This window comes from Populus trichocarpa, chromosome 6 (assembly GCF_000002775.5).
Source record: "Populus trichocarpa isolate Nisqually-1 chromosome 6, P.trichocarpa_v4.1, whole genome shotgun sequence".
Taxonomy (NCBI): domain Eukaryota; kingdom Viridiplantae; phylum Streptophyta; class Magnoliopsida; order Malpighiales; family Salicaceae; genus Populus; species Populus trichocarpa.
The window spans coordinates 18082372-18105451 of NC_037290.2; the positions used below are offsets into that span (position 1 = coordinate 18082372).

Sequence of the window (23080 nt, forward strand, 5' to 3'; positions counted from 1 at the left end):
ATTGATAACTCTAAAGGGTAGTTTAATTGATTAGGTGTTGAGTTTGTTCTCTAATGATCACGAGTTCGATTTTTCTCAGAGTCACTAGAGATTTACATAGTCGTTAACTTCAGGGTCCGTGGGATTAGTTATAAAATATATCCTAATCACATAAAAAAAGGTTTCTCTACTATTAGTTATAAAATTTATATATAAACTCCCACTCCAGCATTTAATATTATCATATCTCTAATTTAATGTAAATCACAGTTTTTTTAGTTTGGTAGTTTTTGTTCCTTGCTTGCATGGCTTGAGTTCTTTCTCAAGATTTAGAATGCTCATTCAAATAAAGAAGAGTCTTAACATGAAATTAAGTTTGCTTTCGTCATTAATTACAAGGCCCAAGTCGTCGTCGTCGTCGTCCTCAATATTTGATCATCTATGAAAATAAAATAAAATAAAATAAAATTGTAGAAAAATCAGATTCGAGAAAGGCCAGATTCATGGGAAGAGCAGTTCTCCAGGTTTGCAAAAACCTTTTGGAGGCCGTGATGTTTTTTTCTTTTTCAATGCGAGTAATTTTGAGGGCAGTTTGCGTGTACGAACTAGTAAAAGAGACAGCTCATTCTAAGTAAGTGGTACAGCCAGCCACGACTGCATATGGCCTAGTCAAATGCATGTGCGTAACGTAAATTCGTTCTCAATCAGAGAAGTCTATCTTATGCATTACAACATCAATTCTGTGGAACCGTATTTATTACGAGCGTGTTTAACAGTGTGGTTGTGGATGTTTTTTAAATAATTTTTCGTGTTAAAATACATGTCAATGATTTTTTTTATTTTTAAAAAATTATTTTTGACATCAGCACATCAAAACGATCCAAAACATATAAACCATATTAAATTTTAGTAAAAAAAAAAAATTTTCAAATTTTTTGGGAACGCAGCCGCAGCCGCGTTCCCAAACGAGCTCTACATCAGGGGCCTGCCTGCCGAGGTAGGAGGAAGATGTATATTTAAAATTGTGATAACGATTATGGTTTAAGATAATTTTTATTTAAAAATATATTAAGATGCTTTTTTTATTTTTTTAAATTATTTTTTATATCAATGTATCAAAATAATTTAAAAACATTAAAAAAATAATTTTAAATAAAAAGATTTTAATTTTTTAAAAACACAGATGAGATACCATTCCCAAACTTACTTGAAAAATACTAGAGTTGAATGGGAACCCTAAAGCCAGCTCAGTCCAAGCTGTATTCCTGCTGATATTTCCATTATAGATCCGTGTGAACAAAAAAAAAAAAAAAAAAGAACCAAACTAAACCAGATGTTGAATGTTCTTTAATCCAAACCACACGCGATAAAAAAAAAATTAATTTTTTTTTTATATTTCAAGTAAATTATTTTTGATACTAACGCATCAAAACAATATAAAAATATTAAAAAAAAATTTAAAATAAAAAAATTTAAATTTTTTAAAAATATTTGTAAATTCTCAAACATGCTTGAAAAATACTAGTTGAATGAAACCTAAAGCCAGCTCAGTCCAAGTTGTCTTCCTGCTGATATTTCCATTATAGATCCGTGTGAACAAAAAAAAAAAAAACAAAAACAAAAACCAGATGTTGAATGTTCTTTGAATCCAAACCACACGCGACAAAAAAAAATCAATCCTTTCCTTGATCCTTCACGAATCAACAGAGGATTAGTATAACAGCTCTTTGGTCAATTTGCAAAGCCAATGGTTAGATGACACATCTGTCGTGACTTCTGGTGAGGCACAGTTGGGTTTTAGTCCTCCATTAAATAAATAATCAAAGTCTTTTTTTTGTGTGTGTGGATATTTTAGTTAATAAATATTATAATCTAGTTTAAATGAAACAATTGATAGGAGCCCCCACCAAGAATGGATAAGGGGTAGGCGCATTCGTCTGCTTTTACCGCTGAGTTTTTTATATTAAAATAATTTTTTAAATGTTTTATTTTTATTTTTTTTATACCTGTGCATCAAAAACAGTAAAAAACCCATTAATTTAATATTTAATAAAGTTAAAAATGTTTTTGAAAAGCATTTAAAAGGGAAATTAATCAGCCGTGTCCTCTGATAAATTTGAATGGACGAAGAGTTGTGGTCATAAGGTCCAACTTTGACACGAAATTTCTAAGTTGCTAATTCATTGGCATATGATGGAGGTATACTTGTTTTGTCTATATCCATATCTTTGTTTTTTCGAGTGTTGAATGTTTGATTGAACAACAGAGGCTCCTTCCTAGGAAGCTGTTTCCATTGGTGTTCCGCAGCTTCAAAACCCGCCGCCCGCCCGCCCGCCTGCCCGCCCGCCCTTTTTTTTTTCTATTTTCGTAATAAATAGCCAAATTTGACTTTGATTACAAGTTCAAAAAAAAAAAAAAAAAGAGGAGAAAAGTCATTGTAAAATGTTCCCATTTACCATGAGATAAGAACTCTTTTTCTAGTCTCTGAAAGGTTTTTTTTATACCGATATTAATTTAGTATTTTGTCAAAGTCCTTTCTAAGATTTTAATGTAGCATTATCTAATCTAGAATTGTGGTAATAATTACGTTTTAAAATTCTTTTTACTCATAAATAAATTAAAATAATATTTTTTTTATTTTTTTTAATTTTTTTTTAACATTAATATGATTTGAAAATATAAAAGAAATATTAATTTTAAATAAAAATATGATTTGAACCGCATTATAAACATGTGTTTTTTAAGCTTATATTTTGGATGGAGACCTAATCTAGTAAACGTGGCTCCTAGAAGCTTAATGTCCTAGAGGGTTGGTTGGGCATAGCATCATACACCACCTAGTTTGTTTGGTACCAATCCTATTTATAGACCGGTAGGAGAGTACTTGAAAGATCGATCTTCAACAAGATCAACGACCTTTTTCTGCCATTAATGCCAATACTACCATATTGCTCTTGTTCTTGGCAATTGTGCGTGTCAAGGTTGAGCCAATCCTTGTTTCTGCATGAACAGGAAGCTGGTTTGAATTTACAAGCTATATGATTGGAAATTTCATGTCTCTTTCTAGCAAAACACACGGCTACCAAATTTGATTTTATAATGTAGGTTACATTTGAGTTTATAATGAACAAGAATTAAATAAATTCTCTCGGTGTATTGAAAATAGAATTTCGTTTCTTCGCCCCTGATGGAGACTAAGCGCAGCACGCATTGGATAAGACTTTAGACTTCGAATCTAGATTGCGTTCCCCGCAATATTCACCCTCTGCAGATGCTAAATACCTCACTAAAAACCTATAATAATACAGCTGCTACTAGGATTGCGATTTGCTCACAATAAATAATAGAAAAAGAGGCTTGACGTTGCTTGAAACCTCAAAATTATGGTATCGTGACCATTTCAGCTTCTGCGCCATCATGTTATTGAATATTTGTCGTCCACTAGCAGAAGTTGGAGCGTCTGATGTCCATGATAAATTAAGCTGCATGTATAGAGGAGATTGAAACTTAGGCTTTGATTCCAGTCTCCTAGATAGGCTTTGCTTGCTAAGCCTGCAAAATCCTGAACGTGCTTTAATACAAGGAAACGTAGAAGAAGCGGCAGTGAAAGCCTAGAAATATACAGCTTTAAGCTTTGCAGATAAAGAGAGACGAGTGGTTTCATGGACCATCGATATTAATCCCATTGTCAACCCATAATGATGAAAGATCGCCAGAAAATCACAAACTGTCCATCGTTATTGTTGCTATGTTGGTTCCTGTATCAACAGATTACTTTGGTGCATGAACTGCTAGTTTTATCTGGGAACATCCCATGTTCCGAAGAGTGACAGCAAATTGACTAGGAGCAAGCATTCTGCCGAGCAACTTGCCATTTTCCCAAGGGCCTAAATGCTTTAAAAAGCTCCAAGTTGGAGAGTATGAGACTGAGTACGCAAACTGTAACGATGCCATTGGTGACTTGTGTATAGGAATGACGTCGAGAAAACTTTTCACTGAAGCTTCCATTATTGAGACGACAAAAATGACGTTCACAATTGAGGATATCTTTGGGCTGAATTGGAAATACAAGTTTTTAAGAGGAAACCCGTTTGGGGATATCATGGGCCTCACTAAAATATGTTACGCTGTAATCTGCAAGAAAAATCGACTGTCTGGACAATCTTAAAGACAAAATCCTTTAAATTAATCTAATATATTCAGAGAAACTTCATAAATTTATCTAAATTCTGACTCCAAGATTTGAATCCAACAAGTTATATCAGCTTTTTTTCCAAGAAAAGATTAAAAGCTTATCAACGATGCAGTCATAACCAATCGATTACTTGGTTACAGGATAGGACCCCTCAAGAAGGAAAATAAAAGAATGTTGCCACACATTACCAGGTCATTTTAAACTGAGGAAGGCCGTAAAAAAGTAAATGGTACAGCATTTGTCACTTGAAGCAACAATTTTCATACAATTTTACAAAGTTAAATTCGAAAGAATATTTAAGTGAAGAATCTCCATGTTTTCACCGTTCCTCGATCATGTTACCGCACAAAAAAATGGACAATGGCAAACCAGTATCCAGCCAACTGAGAAAAAAAGAGGTCATTTAATCAAAACTAATAGTAATAGGCAATAACATCCAGTCACTGAAAGGATAAAAGTCCATACACTTAACGAAATGACCACTGCACAGACCTTCTGAATTGAATGCAATCAATGGGAGCAGACTTTACCTGTTCCAGTATGCTTTTACCAGTGTGACCTTCAATGACCAAGCCTGCCGTGAGGCCAATCATTGCCCATGCTCCGTTAATTGCTTCAATTTGGCGCCGTCTCTGCAGTAGCAGCATTATTAGCATCAAAATAGTAACTTATCAAGATTGAAGATAGACATTAAGGTTGGTTTGATCAATGCAAAATTAAAACTAATGAGATGATACGCCCCTTTGGAAAGATGAGCATCAGAAATTTCAGGATACGCTAGCACGGAAAGCTTGGACATCCATGCAAACCCAAATACTGGCCCAAGTGGTTTGGTATAAAGAATATCATCTATGTATTTTTACGGGAAAGGAAAGCATATCAGCTTCCTCAGTATTTTATTACTAATTGTAACAGTAATGGGTGCCTATGCTGGAAGAGATGAGCACTGGCTACATTGTAGCTCAAACCTAAGAACAGAGAGATGTGATACATGAAACTTGCTCTTAATAGGGCAAACATAATTCCCCTTCGGGAAAATGACCGCACATGCAACCCTAAAACCTTAATCGGAAAGCCAAGAAATTTTTAAGAGATCCAGGGAGATTTTTAGACTAGTTCCAGTTTTAAATGAAAATGTCATCACTTAATTGTCTGTCATCAATATCCTGTCATAACATGGATTTTTTTAGACAAGTGGATATGAAATCTTAAAAGCACATGAAATGTCTTTCACCTTGAATCTCTCTCTTTTTTGAATTTCTTTCATTTGTTTGGCTGCTAATCGTTTGGCTTCCAGAGGATCAACCATGATGACCTCCTTCATTGGGCTGCTCTTCCCTGACACCTGGATCATTGGGTAAAAGAGAAAATAAAGAATTATTCAGTTTAACATGATCAAAGATAAAACATGTCAAGCAAGAATAAATTAAATAGCAAGGTAATCAAACAACAATAAAGAAAATATAAAAGAACTGCAATTTGCAACTCCATTAAATAGGAATGACGGAAGGGAATTAAAGAAAAAGAAAGGGGGGGAAATTAACGAAAAAAACTTAACAGGTAAACATTTTAAGCACTGACTTCATGGTTAAGCCGGGAGTTTTCTTTCCTAAGAAGAGAGATCATCGTCCTTTCTCCATGTATTTAATACCCGGAAATGAGCAATGCTTGAATAACTGAGATTCAGGAAATGAACAGACATTATTGCAATTGACAGCATCCAAAACTCAAGGCTGTCACTAACTCATAATGTCATAGTTTAGTTTCCCTGACAGTTTAGCTCTTGAATTGCTGGGGGAACTCTAAATGTTCCTATACTTACCTCAGTATTCCCAGCAAACGAATAGAGGGGAGATTTGCATCATCTTGCAACTTATTTGGCAAAGCAATTCCATGAGATTTAAAAGCACAGGTAGGCCACAGCTACAGCATTGTAGACTCCAATTTAAACAAGTCATTTCCAGGCTTCTAACAAATTTAGAAATGAACAGGTTGAACAGAGAAAATTTATGCAACCAGACACATCCCTTGAATGCTTTCTATCAACCAACTCACAATCAATCTTAAAACTTTGATGTCTAAATGAAAACGCCTAGATGACACCTTGACTGTAAGATGTCACTATAGCTTTGCTTTAAGGTCAATTCCTACATCATTACTAGATAAATAGTCAACCCCTTAAGAAACCTTCACTATGTCAAGTTAAGAAACCTTCACTATGTCAAGTGCAATACTTTAATAGATGCCAACTTCCCTGAAATTCAACTAAATGGAATCACGTTAAACAATCAAGGCATGAGCAATTTTCTATGAATAAAAAACCTGTTGTCTACAAATCATAGTAGAAAACCCAAGAAATCACATTCATTGACTTTAAATACAAATCTTATTAACCTTTGTTACAAAATTATGGTTGGAAAACATGGATTAGGCTACAAATATATCAACAAGATAAAATTATTTATCACATCCTCCATAGATGTGGATTTCCTGTGTTTCATAACACACGAGCAAAATACCCCCTCGTGCAAAGCAGCTAAGAAAATAATGTATATAAATCAAATGTTTGCCATAAAGCGGAAGAAATCTACATGAATGTACTCCAATAATATTAGGAATGGTATTGGCAGTAAAATTAGGAAACTGAATAAGTTCCGAGCTACAGTTAGGAAAGCAAATTACAGAAATTTTGCTCAGTGTTAAAATAGATTTCCAGAAGCATCCATTACATCATAGGCAGAGAGAGTGGCAAGGGCTCCAGGGTAATGGATTATGGCCTGGATAAGTTCTTGGTACTAAAACCTCAGAGTCACAGATAATCAATCAAGTACTCGTTGGAGGTGGTCTTGAAGGCATGCTTTTGGGAAAAAAAAAAAAACACGCGGGAAAGTTTTCTTCTCCAAGTTTTAGAAAGGGTTGGAATGCGGTTCTCCCATGAAACCATGAACCCTCTATGTGAATGGCTGCTGAGAAGATTTTTGAACGGGCTATAAGATATGGCTAAAGGGACTTGACTGCATTAAGCTTTAGGGTTCTTTTTCGGAAGCTTTGCCACATATGGAAAATTATGTTATGGACATGTAGTATTCATTTCTATATAGGTGGCCAAGAATTCCATGTTCTGGATACATAGATTAGTTGTGGTGTTCTTTACTGGTTAGAATGGTGAGAGTCAAGAGGAATAATTTTTAGGATGCTTTTACTATGTGATATGCTCCTAAACTATTCCTCCTGAAGAAGGAAAAACAAATCTTTGTTCTCAAATGTCTCAACTGAACATTTGAAGTAATGTGTTCATTCATTTCAATGCTTTTTAATTCCATTATGCACAGTGAACTTCAACAGTAAACAAGAGAGCTAAGCTAAAAAAAGCATATCGACCACAATAAGAGATCTAGAGTCATCGTCAATTTGTTTCCCAGGATTATTGAAATCAAGCAATCAATTCGATGCTTTGTTTTCATCTTAGCAGACGTCTTTTTATTTTTGTTCTTAATTTGATAGCAATCCAATATATCAAATGATACAAACCCCAAAACACCAAAAATTTCACTACCACGAGTCATTTAGCATAAAATCACCAATCACATACCTAAGAAAACGTTTGATAATATTCAAACCAAATTTATTGGCATTACTCAAGAGGAAGCCTTGGTCAATTCATACATTAGGATTTGCCAAGATTCGAAATGCTTGGCTCTTGATTCGCTTCGTAACTGAGCTTCCATCCTGATCCATCCTAAATCCCCATCTGAAAATGATCATTTTTTATTAACATAAAATTAACAACAGAATATATATATATATATATATATATATATATATAAACAAATAGAGAGCAACTCAACCAGCTACTGAATAGAAAAAAAAAGTTCATTCGCTGTTAGCATGATTATTACAATCATCTGGTGTTAAAATCTCTACTCTCCCCAGCATGAAAACAAAAGCCCAGGTATACAATAACCATAATTTATAGAAGAACATGGAAAAGAAGAGGGCTTTCTTTGTTTTAAAGTTTAAACATCCTGTTTAACATAGAGTGTTTCCTACTTATTTCAAGATTAACATGGCAATTCATATTTAACATTCAAAGAACATAGAGAATGAATATAAAAAAAGAAAAGAAAAAAAGAACAGAAATGAAAGAAGAGAGGGAGATTGGGTTGTGTGAGTTTTAACTTACTTGACAAGTGTGGGCGGGCGAGACGGGTATTGAGAAGAAAGAAGGAAGTTTCCATTGATGGATAGCAAACAGGAAGACATGGACACCATCTCCATAGCCTTTGCTGTATGTGGATGTATGTATCTGTTTTTTTTTTTTTTTGCTACTTTATCTGTATTCTCAAAATTGCTTTCATTTTCAGTGTTTTTATAATTATTTATACTTCTATGCCCACGCGCCTAGCAACTAAGAAATAAATTAATAATAAGTAATTATCAAATTGTTTTTTTTTTAACTAATAATTTTTGTTTTAGTTTAACGTGGGTGTTCGGCCAGCTTGCACGCACATCGACTAATCTCACGAGCATTTAACCAATATCGACTAATCTCACGAGCATTTAACCAATATATTATTACTATTATTGTTACTGTTACTGTTAGTTTGCTATTAATAGCACTGAAACAGGATGACATTCACTGTTTATTGACGGTTGAGCATTGAAAGGCCTTGATGGTGCATCCCTTTCTTTAACTTTTTCATTACTTGGTCCCTATTGTTTCATTGGAAGTTCATTTTAGCCTTATAGTTTTTCATTATTTTTTGTAATTAATCCCTGTATTTTCTGTATGTTTACCTCTCAGTAATTCAACAGAACGGCCTTTCACAAAATGGTTGTTAAACTGTTCATTGAAAAGTTGAGGGACATTTTGGTCCTTTAATTTTTATTCTTTTTCATATTTGGTACATGTTGTTTCATTAAGAGTTCATTTTAGTCTTTTAGTTTTTCATATTTGGTAAATGTTTCAGCAATGGCCTTTCACAAAATGGCTTTTCATTGTTCATTGAATAGTTGAAGGCCAACCTTGGTTTTTTTTATTTTTTCATGTGTGGTCCCTATTATTCCATTGAAAATTTATTTTGATCCGTTATTTTTTTATATTGTTTTATTCGATCCTTCTAGTTTGTGTATTTATGTTTTAGTAATATACTAAAACAAAATAGCCTTTCACTATTCATTGAACCGTTGAAGGCCATTTTGATCCCTCAATCTTTTTTATCTTTTTATATTTGGTCCATGTTGTTCCATTAAAAGTTCATTTTGGTCTTTTGATTTTTTTTATATATTTTTTATTTGGTCCTTGTAATTTTGTGTATTCTAAATCTTATTTTCCTCATGTTTCATTCCCTTAGTTTTTTAACTTTTCCATTTTATTTGGTCCTTGTGGTTTCATTGAAAGTTCATTTTGATCCTTTAATTTTTCATATTTTAGCTAGCTATTGTCAGGAATGACTCGCGTCAAGGGATTCGTGTAGTATCAATGTCTTTCAAAGTCCTACTTTAAATAATAAATAATTTAAACACCACCAACAACAAAGTTGAGTATGTTTGGGAGTGTGGTAGTGGTCACTTTTCAAAGTGCTTTTCGTCTAGAAATATATAAAAATAATATATTTTTTATTTTAAAAAAATATTTTTGACATCAGTACATCAAAACAATCTGAAAATATAAAAAAACAATTAAGCAAAAAAACATAATTTAATCCTCCAACCATTATTATTACAAAAAAAAAAGCGTGTTTTACAATCTTTTTTTATTTTGTACGCTTATTACAGTATGTCAAATATTTTTTTTTTTTATAGAAATGGAGTAATATTAGTAATATTAAATTGATACAAAATAAATTATTCTCTTTATATATGTTAAAGGAAATAAATATAATAAAATCCTTGGTGAGTTATGGTTTTTTCATGGATGATAAATAGAGTTCTTTGAACTTTCCTGACTGTAGTTTCTTAAAACACTTCTCTTTATCAATGGGCTTAGACATGCCCCCGAGACCAACATTCTTGGACTTGGACGTGTATCCTGAGCCTAATATGCTTGGGTCTAATTAGTGCGTCTGAACTTATTTTTCACATCTAAGAGGCTCAAGCAAGGCACTTACTTAGGGATTTTTCTAGGACTCCATGCAAGTCTTTTAATATTCTTCATTGATCTTATATGTATTATTTTGAGTAAAATCCAACTTAAAATATCATAAGGATAAAATTACATTTCAGCCCTTCATCTTCATAAAAAAACAAGACTCATGAGCTATAAATACATCATGAATCTTTCAAATTTAAGGTTCATAGTCCCTTTATTTTTAACATTTTCAGCATACATATTTTTAAAGTCTATTTCTCTAAATTATCATTGCATTTTCTTTTGCTATAAGGTTACTAGAATTGTAAAGTCTCCATGTCCATCAAATGAGGGTTTTTTTTTTTATAGGTACCGGCTACTAATCATCTCAACTTAGTAGACATCATCTACTACTATCATAACTATCAATCATCTCGACTTACCACACATCACCTGCTACCACCACAACTACCAGCCACCTCGGCTTACCAAATATTACCTGAAACTACCAACCACTTGAGCTTTCCATGTTAAGTCCTCAGATACCTTGACTAGAGAAAATGAATTAGATTACTTGAACTAAAAATTAACTAATTATCCAAAATATTAACTTATTCTTAAACATCTTACATTTTTAGACTCATCACTTAATTTGTCCTAATAAACAATTTTAAAATCACTAACAAAGCAAGGGTGAGGGTGACATCGTCTAGTATCGATAACATTTGGAACAAAATTAATAAAAATTAAAAGATTTGTAATTCAATTAATAAAGGCTAATAACCATAGTTATTAAACCCGAATTGGCTCACGCGGGTCGACCCAAGGGCTGGACCAGTCTGGGCTTGTCAAAAAACCAACCGGTGCAACGACCCGGCCAAACCCGGTCGACCTGGCGGTCAACCCGTGACCCGGGCGAGACCCGATGTTTTTTTTTTTTTTCAAATGTGGGATTTGAAACTCATCAGTATATATACTCTATGTTCCCAAGAAAAAAATTATGTTTTTTCAATGTGGGATAAAAAAACCTTTTGGTTTAAATACTTCAACTTGAAAGGATAACATAATATCTTTTTAATGTGGGATTTGAAACTCATTAGTATATATACTTTATGTTCCAAAGAAAAAAATTATTTTTTTTCAATGTGGAATTTAAAACTCATTAGTATATATACTCTATATTCATAAGAAAAAAGTTATATTTTTCAATGTGGGATTTGAAACCTATTAGTATATATACTTTATGTTCCTAAGAAAAAATATATCTTTTTTCAATGTGAGATTTGAAACTCATTAGTATATATACTTTATGTTCACAAGAAAAAATCTATGTTTTTTCAATGTGCAATAAAAAACTTTTTTTGTTTAAATACTTCAACTTAAAAGCTTTTTTAATGTAGGATAAAAAACTTTTTAAAATATTTTTTTAAACTTCATTATTTACAATATGTATAAACTATATTTTCATGGATTTTTTTCTTAATTTTTTCATATAAATATATTAAATTTTTTTTTTAATTTTTTTGAGTTAACCCGAGTTAATCCGAGTTTATCCATGAAACCAGAGACCCGATTTCTTAACCAGGTCAACCTCGGACTGGTTTAATAACTATGCTACTAGCCTAATATGCTAGGGGCTAAATTGAGGTTTCTCTATTTTTAAAATCGTAATGTAGTTTTTAGAGACACGTTGACCACATCTCTTTAAATTCCGTGTCTCGGAACCTGTGGCTCACATCTCTTTAAATATTGACCACGTCTCTTTAAATTCCATTGCCAACGCAACCTTATCATTCATTGTAACGTGTTTTTTTTTAATTAATTTTTTAAAAAAGTTTTAAATTGATTTTTAATGTTTTTTTAATATATTAATATTAAAAATTAATTTTAAAAAATAAAAAAATATTTTAATATATTTTAAAATAAAAAAAACTTTAAAAAATAATACTTAATACACTCTAGCATAATGTGGAAGCCACGGGAGGCACAAGGTAGTTTGTATGTGTCTAGGCTAATATTAATTACTTTCAGTGTTTTTTTATCCCTTGCAAATTAATTAAATTTTTTTTTAAAAAATCATATAAATGTTTGATGAAAATTAACTTTTGATTTAAATAAAAAACTGTTATATAAATATATTTTAATGAAGAGTTAAGATTTTTATTTTTTAAACTTATTAATTCTAACTTATATTACTTAATTTTTTTTTATTAATCTTACTTCTTACTTGGTTTATTTTCGGCATAAGTTATTGATAAAAAAAATAAATTTTAAATTATGAAAATAAAATAAAAATTACTTTCATAAATAGAAACAAATAGACTTTAATCGTCGCTTCCCCAATAACTCTTTACATTCCACATTATTTTGATTTCCAGTGTTACGACATGAGATTACAGGATGGAGCTTTTTTTGTCTTAACACAAAAAATTATGCTGGTGTTGAAATTTTTTTATTACAAACTGACTATTAAATAATTCAAAAAAATAAAAAATAAAATAAGGTTTTAATTGATACTTCATGATCTGATCACAATAATTTAAAGGAATAAATTTAACTTAAATACAAAGAGATTTTATATATACTAAAATAAAAATAAAATAAAATGAAATATTATTCTACTCTTAATAAATAAAACAAAATAACCTTATATTTTTAACATCTCCCCCCAGACTTACAATACAACAACTACAAGTATCGAGAGTTTGCTAATTAGAAAATAAAAATGAAAAATAAAATACGATTTGGTAAAGACACCTGCAATCTGTAAAGAAGAAGAAACAAAAGGCAAAATAATGGTGTCATGCTTAAGATGACAATCAATCTCAATGTGCTTAGTTCGTTTATGAAAAACTGAGTTGTGAGCAATTTGAATAGAATTATAGTTGTCACAATACATAAGAGTGAGATAAGAAAGAGAAACTCTCATATTTGCAAGTAACCAATGCAATCAAACAATCTCTTTGTTGGTAAATGACATGGCATGATATTCTACTTCGATTGAAGAATGAGAAATAATAGATTGTTTCTTGTTATTCCAATAAATAAGAGAATCACCTAAAAAGATACAGAAACTAGTAACAAACTTGCGATATATGGGATTATTATGCAGGTATTTTCAAGGAAGAAATGGATGAAAGTAAAAAAATCTGAAAGACTGTACCCTGAAGATATCGCAAAATACGAAGAACAACTATTCAATGAATGTTAGTAGGAGAAGCAACAAACAAACTAACAACATGAACATCATATGCAATATCTGAACGAGTAATAGTGAAATATACCAAGCTCCTAATAATAGTACGGTATAAAATAGGATCTAACAAAAGTAAACTTCAATGAGAGTTTCTACAATCTTATTATTGGTTAGTCTAGTCCGCTTAAGAATATTTGCAACATATTTCGACCAAGAAAGAAGATAACCTTTAGGTGAGTATGCTACCTTAATACCCAAGAAATATTATGAAGAACCCAAATCCTTCATTTTAAACTATATAGCTAACTTTGTTTTTAAAACTGAAATACAATTAATGTCATCACCAATAATAATCATGTCATCAATATATAAATACATAATAATATGACTTGCATCAGTACACTTAACAAAAAGAGAAGACTATTAAAAACAAATCCGAAAGAACATATATATCACAATAGAAAAATTTCTCAAACCAAACACAAGGAGCTTGTTTAAGACTATATAAAGCTTTCTTGATATTGTAACATATCCAAAGTCATGTGAAACACTAAAAGGGGGCGCCATATAAACTTCTTGAAAATCTCTATTCAAGAAGGCATTTTTAACATCAAGTTAAGAGAAATGCCATTGACGAACCGAACCAACTGTAATAAGAGTACGAATAATAGTCATTTTTGCTATAAGAGCAATTGTCTCCTTATAATCCATACCATATTGTTAAGAATATCCCTTGGCAATCAACCTAACTTTGTATCGCTCAATAGACCCATCTGAATTAGTCTTGATCTTATACACCCAATGAAAACCAACAACAATCTTGCTAGGAGGTAGAGGAACCAAATCCCAAGTATCTGTCTTGTGTAAAGCAGAAAGTTCCTCATCCATAGCTTGCTGCCAAATAGAATAAAAAAATTACCTCTTTATAGGAAGAGGCCTCAGAGAGACAATGAATAGAAACTAAAAATAAAGTAAAAGATGAAGAATAACAAGAATAGATAAAATTTAGTAACTTTGTCGACTTACGAATGCGTATGGATTGACGTAGAGCTGTATCCATAATCTTTGACAAAGCTTGAGAGACTATAGAAGAAAAAGGGAGCTTTAGGTGTACCGGAGAATAAAGTGTCAGTAATTGCAGAATGATCAATATGAATTGGTTGAACATAAAACGAGGTATTTGAAGTACTAGGAACCTGAGATGATAAACTATTAAAATCCTCAGAAAAAAGATCTATACGAATAAGATCAGATGATAAAGATTATGAGTAGTGGATGAAATAAAAAAAGATATATGCTCAAGAAAGACAATATGATGAGACATATAATGTTTCTGAGTTATTGGATTAAAATAACAATATCTCTTTTTACCTTTACCATAACCAAGAAAGACACAAATAGTAAATCGAGAGGACAACTTACTGTGTTCTACATGAGGACAAAGAACGAAACAAGTACTATAAAAAATTCTAAAGAAGGAATAATCAAGGACATACCCACACAACTTTTTGAAAGGAGAAAAACCTAAAATATAAGAAGATGAAATTGTATTAATCAAACCTACAGCAGTAAGAACAACTTCTCCCAAAAACACACTTGGAACAAAAGTAGACAACAAGAAAGAATGAACAATTTCAATAATATGCCTATGTTTTCTTTCAGCAAAGCCATTTTGCTCAGGATTATCTATACACAAAGTTTGGTGAATGGTTCCATCTAAGACAAACAACTCATAAAATTTATTGGAGGTGTATTCCCCACCTAAATCACACCTAAAACATTTGATAACAACAAAATATTCAATTTTGACAAGAGCTTGGAAAGTTGTATATATCTTAAAGAATTTAGAACGATGTTTCATTAAATAAACCTAATAATAATGAGTATGATCATCAATAAAAGAAACATAATATTGAGACCCTCCTTTTATGACAATAGAAGAAGGTCCCTGTACATCAGAATGAATCAAATTAAATGAAGAAGAAGAAAAAAAAAATACTTCAATTAAAAGATAAAAAGAAATATTTTGTTAGTTTACATCAGAAATATCACAAGTTTACAAATTTTCTAAAGCTCATGTGGATGCTAAAAATCTCAAACAAAAAGACAAAACATGACCTATATGAGAATTCCATAAATAAAAACTAGAAGAAGAAGGACTTAAACGAAAAAAAGATAAATCAATACTAGTAACAACAACAACAACAACAGTAGTAGTAACTAGCACTTTTAAGTCATCCAAAATATATAGTCCCTTCTTTCTATGGCCTGTCCTAATCAGCTTTTGAGACTGCAGATACTATACACAAAAAAAGAAAGGAAAAAATGACTAAATAATCATTATAATCACATAACTGACCATCAGAAGCAAGATTCAATGTGAGTTTCAGAATAAGATAAACATTAAGGAGAAATAAGTGAGACGTGATACCAAAACCAACACTTGCTAAGGGCGTGGGAGTATCATCAACAGTCATGATAAGAATAAAAGGCAAATGGGACATATAAGCAAAAGATGAAGAATTTAAAGACATATGATGTGAAACACCATAATCCAAGACCCATTCAAAATATGACACACCTGAAAAACTGTAAGGCAACTGACCTACGAAAGAAGAAGCTAACATAACTTGTGTTTATAAAGAGAGAAACTTCTGAAATTGCTCAGCCAGAGTACTAGGATTGGTGAAATGACCTAATAAAACTACTGCTGTAGTATTATGGGGTGGTGGTTTGTAGCCTTGAATGGTTTATAAACATTAGATTATGATTGGTTGTTAAGCTTTCAAGTTTGATTCTGTTGTCTAAACTTGGAACACTAAGCATTCTAATGACCTTTCTACTTATAAAAACTACACTCGTTGAAGGCAACTTTTATGTAAGACTTATTTGGATTATTAGAGAATGACTTAGAAGGTATTGCTAGCACATAAGGATTAGAAGTAGAAAGAATTTTCTTTTGAAAATAAGATTGATGATGTATTTCTTCAGTCTATAACTCACTAACAACTGAGTCAACAGAAGGTAATGGAGAACGATGTAAAATTGAACCTCTAAATTATTCAAAATCAGGATGAAATGCCATTAAAAACTCCACCCATCATTGCTGCTCTCTACGAGCAATATAGGAACCACATGTCTTTAATTCTGCTGATTTTGTAAGATTCATTTGAAAGGGTATTTGAATGTGTGATAGTGGTTATTTTTTAAAATGTTTTTTGTATTGTTTTTTAAAGTATTTTTTACTCAGAAATACATTAAACTAATATTTTTTTAAAATTATTTTTGATATTAGCACATCAAAATGATTTGAAAACACTAAAAAAATATTAATTTAAAGTAAAAAAAATAAAAAAAATTCATTTTTTTTCAAATATACTTTTAAAATACAAAAACAAAATTCCCTTGTTACCATATATTTCACTGAAACTTTTGGCTTTTGCGTTAGTTAGATGTTAACAATTCTTTCTTGTATGTAACAGCCTCGAGGACTAGTTCATCCTTAGTTTTCTAATTATGTCTGCAAATTACACTAAAGCCATCTATGGTCTACGTCAAACACCACAAGCCTGTTATACCGAGCTGTGTACTTTTCTTCTTAACAATGGCTTCTCCAACTCAAAGTGTGACACCTCCTTGTTTATTCAACATACATTTACTATGAGACTTTATCTCCTTGTCTGTGCAGATGAAATCATTGCACGAAACAATGATCATGCTAATCAGGTGTTTGTAGAGAAGCTTGTACATCGATTCTTCTAGAAGGATTTCTCTTCATTATTTTTTTGGAATTGAATCCTGTCAAACTACGAATAGCCTCTTTCTATCATAAGCTTTCTCAGTCCATGCATAAACCATCCGACCTTCATTAGATTGCTGTCAAAAGAATACTCCGATGTCTTAAAGGTACTGTTGATTATTGGGTTGTTTTTGAATCATCAACTATCTACATCTTCCTGTGCCTTTGCTGACGTATATTGGGCTGGTAATGTTGATGATAAAAAGTCCACCTCTGCTTATGTCATCTTTCTTGGTGCCAATCCGTTTAGTTGGAGTTGAAAGAAACAACCTGCCATTGCTTAGTCTTCAATGGAAGCTGAATATCATGTCATTGCATCTGCTACTACCAAAGTTAATCATCTAATCCGACTTGTTAGAGAATTTGGTGTTACATTATCCTCAACCCCAACAGTATACTGTGACAACGTTGGGGCTACGTATCTCTATCCTAATTTAGTTTTCCACTCTCGTATGAAGAACTTTGCTACTTTATTCATGATCCAGTTGCTAAATGTCTAATACGAGTTTCTCATGTTTACTTGGTTGATCAGTTGACAGACTCTCTTACAAAACCCCTTTCCAAGAAACTGTTTCAAATCCATCGTTCCAAGCGTAGCGTTCTGCCGAATTGCTTGCGCTTACGGGGCATGATAGAATGGGTGAAGGAGTGATTGATGTATCTAGAACAACGCAACCACTTTGGAAACCAGAATCCGACGTTGGTCACCTGAAAATTGGAACAAACACCCATCACTCTGGCATAAATATGAATTTATATATTAATATCTTACTTATAAATAATAGGATACAATTCCAAGAACAGGCTTCAGGCTTGAACGGTTCCTTCAACCTAATTTTTTGTCTAGGGTTTATACTTGAGTACCTCTCATAAATGATCTTATTTAACCAGATTTCTCCTAATGACAACCTCAAAAGAAAACAAACTGCGTCAGCTAGTAATCAATACGCTAAGCAAACAAGACAAATGAAACATCATTGAGAGGATTGTTCCCTTCATCATTGAGAGTTGAATGATGATTCTTATAATTTAGCTCTCATCGTAAGGCGCAGAACTTGACCTATGATGTGAACATTGACACATACGATGTAATCCCGACTCATAAAACTGAGTGTCAATTAGGTTGGCTAGAGTTGACAATTCCTTGTCATGATTTCTTGCAGATTATCAAGTGGAAATTCCCACAGTAGGCAGATAGTTAGTGCTTAGAACTTGACAGAAACATTAATGATTCATACTGCTGATAGGTTCTTGAGATCATTGTTGAAACAAAATTTTGTATATAAAGCACAATGGGAGTTCATCTCTTGGCACTGTCCATGAGTGCAGTGCAACAACTAAATACACAGCTTGTCGAGGAAGAAGATGTAAATTGAAAAAGGTTTGAAGTTGATGTGCTAAACTGACGATATAAAGAGAATTTGAGACGAGAATGGAAGAGGGAGGCACCAGAAGATGAACCTGAATTCTGTTATGCTAGTGTGACACTGCAGGAAGGACTTAGTCTTTTAATTTATCAGTAAAACTGAGAAAAGTCAATGGATACTTATCAGAAAATCAGAATAGTCCGCTCAAACCAACCCCGCCAGCCTTCCAAAAGTAACATTTTTTTTATCAAATTTAATTTCACAGCAAATCTTTTAGCTATCGGGCCACAGCACCAGTCATGATTCGAAATCCATGCAAATTATAGGTGGATATAATGACTTTGCAGATATTCTGAAAAATCCTCGATATGCAATCAGATTATAGAGGTTCAAGTAACCAAGAAACATTCTTGTATGATCCAAAAGGGTCCAAAACAACTCAACATAATATCTGAATAAAAATTTAAGAACTAGAACACCACGTTGCCTGTCAATAACGGGAGGAGAGCAAATGAAACTATCAGTCAATGGATACATTTCAGAATAGTCAGCTTAATTCAACCACCAGCCTACCCTGTTCTTTCTGAAAATCCAGCTTCATCTTAGCAAGAATCACATTTTAACATTAAACTACATTCTGCCCTGATGAAAAATCAAGTATGATGTCCAATGGTTCAAGAATCAAATTCCAAAGTCTTTATTTTAACAAATCATGTTGCATACTGGGACAAACTAAACCTAGCAAACATCTTCCTTAAGAGGTCTAATAGAAGCTCATGAGTTCATATGAAGTGAATCTGTGTTTGGTAATTCAAGAAAGGTGCAGTTTCCTGACAGGATCATTGTTGTTTCTTATTTTGGCAAGTATAATTGTTGAAAAAGCATGAAAAAGTCTCTATCCAATGAAGTAGCATGCCAAGCACCAAAATTCTAAGATTTTAATTCCACTATAGGTAGAAGGAACCACAAAGGTTCGTTGCTTAAGAACCAAGAAAATATATATCCAAGTTATGCAATGACTAAAAAAGGAAGGATTCACCATTCCAATAATTCACTCTGGTATACATTCTTAGAACTGAAATGCATGATTAACAGTCACAAGAACATGCATAACAAAGCAAGGAGAATCATTCCCGTAGCACCAATACATTAAAGCCTAAAAACTAAAAATAACATACTGCAGCATGTGTTTTCCCTACCCAGCCACAGCATTGAATTGTACCCACTTCCCAACAATCATTTTCCCTGCTGGCCGAAACATTAGATCATGACCCAAAAAACAGGAAAACAATAAGTGGCAACAATGATAAGATTAATATTTTGTTGAAACTTTAGATAGGATATGAATTCTGAGGATTGAGTAACTAAATGACCCAATTCTGGCACATCTTTATAAGATCCATCATGATCCAAGCCAATCAACCTTTCAACACCAATGCATGCTGAGTCATGCACCTCAGAGATAACCTACAACCAGAACACCACATGCTGTCTACCCTTCATGTAGTATCTGACAATTACATGCACCTTAGGAGAGAGCACAAATTGAGATGAAATATTTTGAGAAATCGCCAGGAGCAACTTCAAAAAAGAATTTGTAATTAGACCACAGCAATAATGAGATTTTCCAACTCTCTACTATTTCTTTCCAACAATAACAAATTCAGAGTAAAATCAAACAAGAGAACATATATAACAGTAAAACTGCACAGATGATTGAAAAAAATTAGCAAAAACCAATGTCAAACCAGGAGAAATCACAGCAGTTGACAAAGGCAAAAAAAAAAAAAAATTAAAAAAAAAAACACAAACACTAGAGGAAAAGTGATACTGATGAGACAGTGACATCACAGGAAACACGCAAATAAATTCACAGCAAGCAACAGGAGATTCTCATAGAATAGATCAAGATCACAAAACAGACAACACAAAAGCAAGCTCAAGCTCAGTACATTGGCAATTAGCTATTACAGTAATCAAAATGCAGCACCAAACAGCACATTCAAAATCCACCAACAAAAGGAATTAACAATGAAGAAATCAGAAGAAACGATATCAAACCAAAATAAAATCAAATCTAATTTCACTATGTAACACTCAAAATATTAGAGAGATAGGATAATCTCAAGCAAAAGATATGCAAGGCTGCTGATTTCTGTAGCATAAGAAAAACTAATCTGATGTAATAAAATCAGTTGGTAAAGTAGAGACGAAATAAGTAAACTGGTAAGAATTTCGTGATATCATGCAGCTTACCTTGATGGTATATATCTTTTTCTTTTGAACTCCAAACTTTATGCTGTTCTATATTTCTGCTTAATTTGTTCAGAACACAAAAGGAAAAACAGAGAAATATCTTAGGGGTTGGTGAATAGCCGCTTAAAGCTACAAAAAAATTTCTGTTTAAGTCTGAAAGTGGTGTTGACCACTACATTGATGTAATTACTGGAATAAATTTGATGGACGAACTCCTTAAAAGTTATGAGCTGGGGTTACTAGATTTTAAATACTACTCTAGTTTGAATGAGTTAAAAATATTCATGAGCAATCATTTCATACACTGGGAAAAAAACATTTAGCTTATCCACATCAATTTGCAAAATGGGGTTACTAGATTTTAATACTACTCTAGTTTGAATGAGTTAAAAATATTCATGAGCAATCATTTCATACACTGGGAAAAAAACATTTAGCTTATCCACATCAATTTGCAAAATGCCTTTCAATCAGCCAGTAAGTTCTTTTTAATTCATTTGATACATAACCCAGATAAAAAAAAAAAAAATTCCTTTATAATGATTTCAAAGTCTGACCAGCAAATTTCAGAATGGATCAACATTTCTGTGGGTACCACTCGCCACAGACAATTCAAAGTAATTGAACCCTGATCTCTTATAATCAGAAATCTTGACTAAATTCAATTCTGACTGATTAAAGTAGTCGCATTTGAATTATATTATTAGGAGCTAAATCAAGAATCCAACAGCCAAAATCAGATTTCATATTCAACAAAGCATATGTAATGAAGAGGATTATAGGCCAAAACAAGAATGCTGCAAGTCATATCAAATGGATGTCAAACCATTCGTTCATTTATTACCCAAAAATCTAATAAAGTACATAAAAAAGAACAAAAAAAAGACTCAAAATTTAGCAAGAACTTACAATTAGAAAAGGATAAGGAAAAATCTACCAAACCCTCAATTCATTTGTCCAATCAAAGTCCCATAATGGACTATCTTTTACTCCATGAACCAATTCAACTTGTGTCCTGCAAATAGGGCACGCAGAAACCTTGACAAGCCAAGCATCCACACATTTCCTGTGAAACACATGACCACACCCAACAAGGTTTCTACACCACTGTCCTTGCTTTATCTCTTCAAGACAAACCACACATGAAGTTTGATTAGCACCCGTTTCAGGTCTTGTCTGAGTCGAAAATCTGAATATTGGGAGCTTCTTTAAATCTTTGAGAGACAACCCATTTGAGGAATTGGAGGATGGAGTCGAGTGGCGGTGGAGTGCGGCGGTGGCAATGAGGAGGAGGATGGCGGCAATACCAAGGAATAGGAAAAAAAGGGTGGTTATTGCAGTCATTATTATGGTTTTGAGGATTAAGGAAAGAAGCTTTTGGTTTGGTTTCGGTGGTGTTGCACCACCGTGTGTACGGTGGTGATCATGGTGGCGGTGAGGAGGAGGCATGGTTACAGATGGAATTGAATGAATATAGGCAAAGGAAATTGTCAAATGGAGAAGTTTTTTCTTAACTAAAAGGAGCGCTTGCTTGCTGTTCATGATAAAGAACCGGAAACAAGACAGTCATAGATGCATTTATTATGCGGAGAAAAAAAAAGTTCTTAAAAATACTTTTTATTACAAAACTATATATATTTAGAAACACGGAATATACCTCATAATAAATAAATAAAAATAATAGTTATTAGATGAATAAAAATATCATTTTTATTTTATATAATCTTGTAAATATAATTATATTTTTATATTATCTTAACAATGCTCATATTTATAGTCTAATACACATTAATATTTATATTTGTAAACCTAATTTTTTTAAAAAAATATAGAGTTCAAATATACTTGAAGATGATGAATGAACATGAAGATAAAAATGAAGAGGTGGAAGAAGGCAAATAAACATTTATTTATAATGTATGATTTTATAATTCTCTTCCTTAGATGTTTTTCGTATAATCTTACGCATTGAAAAATATCTCATTAAGAACCTTAACAAGAGAAAACTTAATGGAAAAAACAAACTTTGTTAAGGAAAAAAGACTACAGTGTGTATTAACTCTCCCTCATGAAAGTATCACCTTAAATCTTTAATCTGTCATATTTCAATATTACATCGCAATTTTTCAAACATTGTAGTTGGTAATGTTTTAGTGAACAAATCTGCTAGATTATTTTACGAGCGAATTTGTTGAACATTAATATCACCACACTTATC

At 32.3% G+C, this 23080-nt stretch overlaps 2 protein-coding genes across 4 annotated transcripts; both read right to left on the bottom strand.

Annotated features, from left to right (window-relative positions):
* Positions 1-4220: 4220 nt before the first annotated feature.
* Positions 4221-8530, bottom strand: LOC18100556 (uncharacterized). The gene is made up of 5 exons (XM_024602638.2): positions 8358-8530; positions 7841-7925; positions 5409-5519; positions 4705-4806; positions 4221-4557 (listed from the first exon to the last, which is right to left on the bottom strand). Exons 1-5 carry the CDS (start codon positions 8450-8452, stop codon positions 4513-4515), a joined length of 438 nt encoding a protein of 145 aa, XP_024458406.1. The 5' UTR covers positions 8453-8530; the 3' UTR covers positions 4221-4512.
* A 9021-nt stretch (positions 8531-17551) lies between these two features.
* Positions 17552-22448, bottom strand: LOC7465993 (RING-H2 finger protein ATL56-like). Of its 3 annotated transcripts, none has more exons than XM_052453543.1 (2): positions 21772-22448; positions 17552-17947 (listed from the first exon to the last, which is right to left on the bottom strand). In XM_052453543.1, the coding sequence occupies exon 1, from the start codon at positions 22402-22404 to the stop codon at positions 21796-21798; it is 609 nt and encodes a 202-aa protein (XP_052309503.1). In that variant the 5' UTR covers positions 22405-22448; the 3' UTR covers positions 17552-17947; positions 21772-21795. The 3 variants fall into 3 exon arrangements, with proteins under 3 accessions (XP_052309503.1, XP_052309504.1, XP_052309502.1); XM_052453544.1 differs by lacking the exon at positions 17552-17947 and adding an exon at positions 19623-20116; XM_052453542.1 differs by lacking the exon at positions 17552-17947 and adding an exon at positions 19623-20187.
* Positions 22449-23080: the final 632 nt, after the last annotated feature.

What these genes read in the sequence shown, in the direction of transcription:
- LOC18100556 (XM_024602638.2), bottom strand. Translation starts at nt 8,452, where the DNA reads ATGGAGATGGTGTCCATGTCTTCCTGTTTGCTATCCATCAATGGAAAC. An exon ending in CGCCCGCCCACACTTGTCAA is followed by an intron (nt 7,926 to 8,357) that starts GTAAGTTAAAAC and finishes GATCATTTTCAG; the next exon opens with ATGGGGATTTAGGATGGATC. An exon ending in GAATCTTGGCAAATCCTAAT is followed by an intron (nt 5,520 to 7,840) that starts GTATGAATTGAC and finishes CCAATGATCCAG; the next exon opens with GTGTCAGGGAAGAGCAGCCC.
- LOC7465993 (XM_052453543.1), bottom strand. Translation starts at nt 22,404, where the DNA reads ATGAACAGCAAGCAAGCGCTCCTTTTAGTTAAGAAAAAACTTCTCCAT.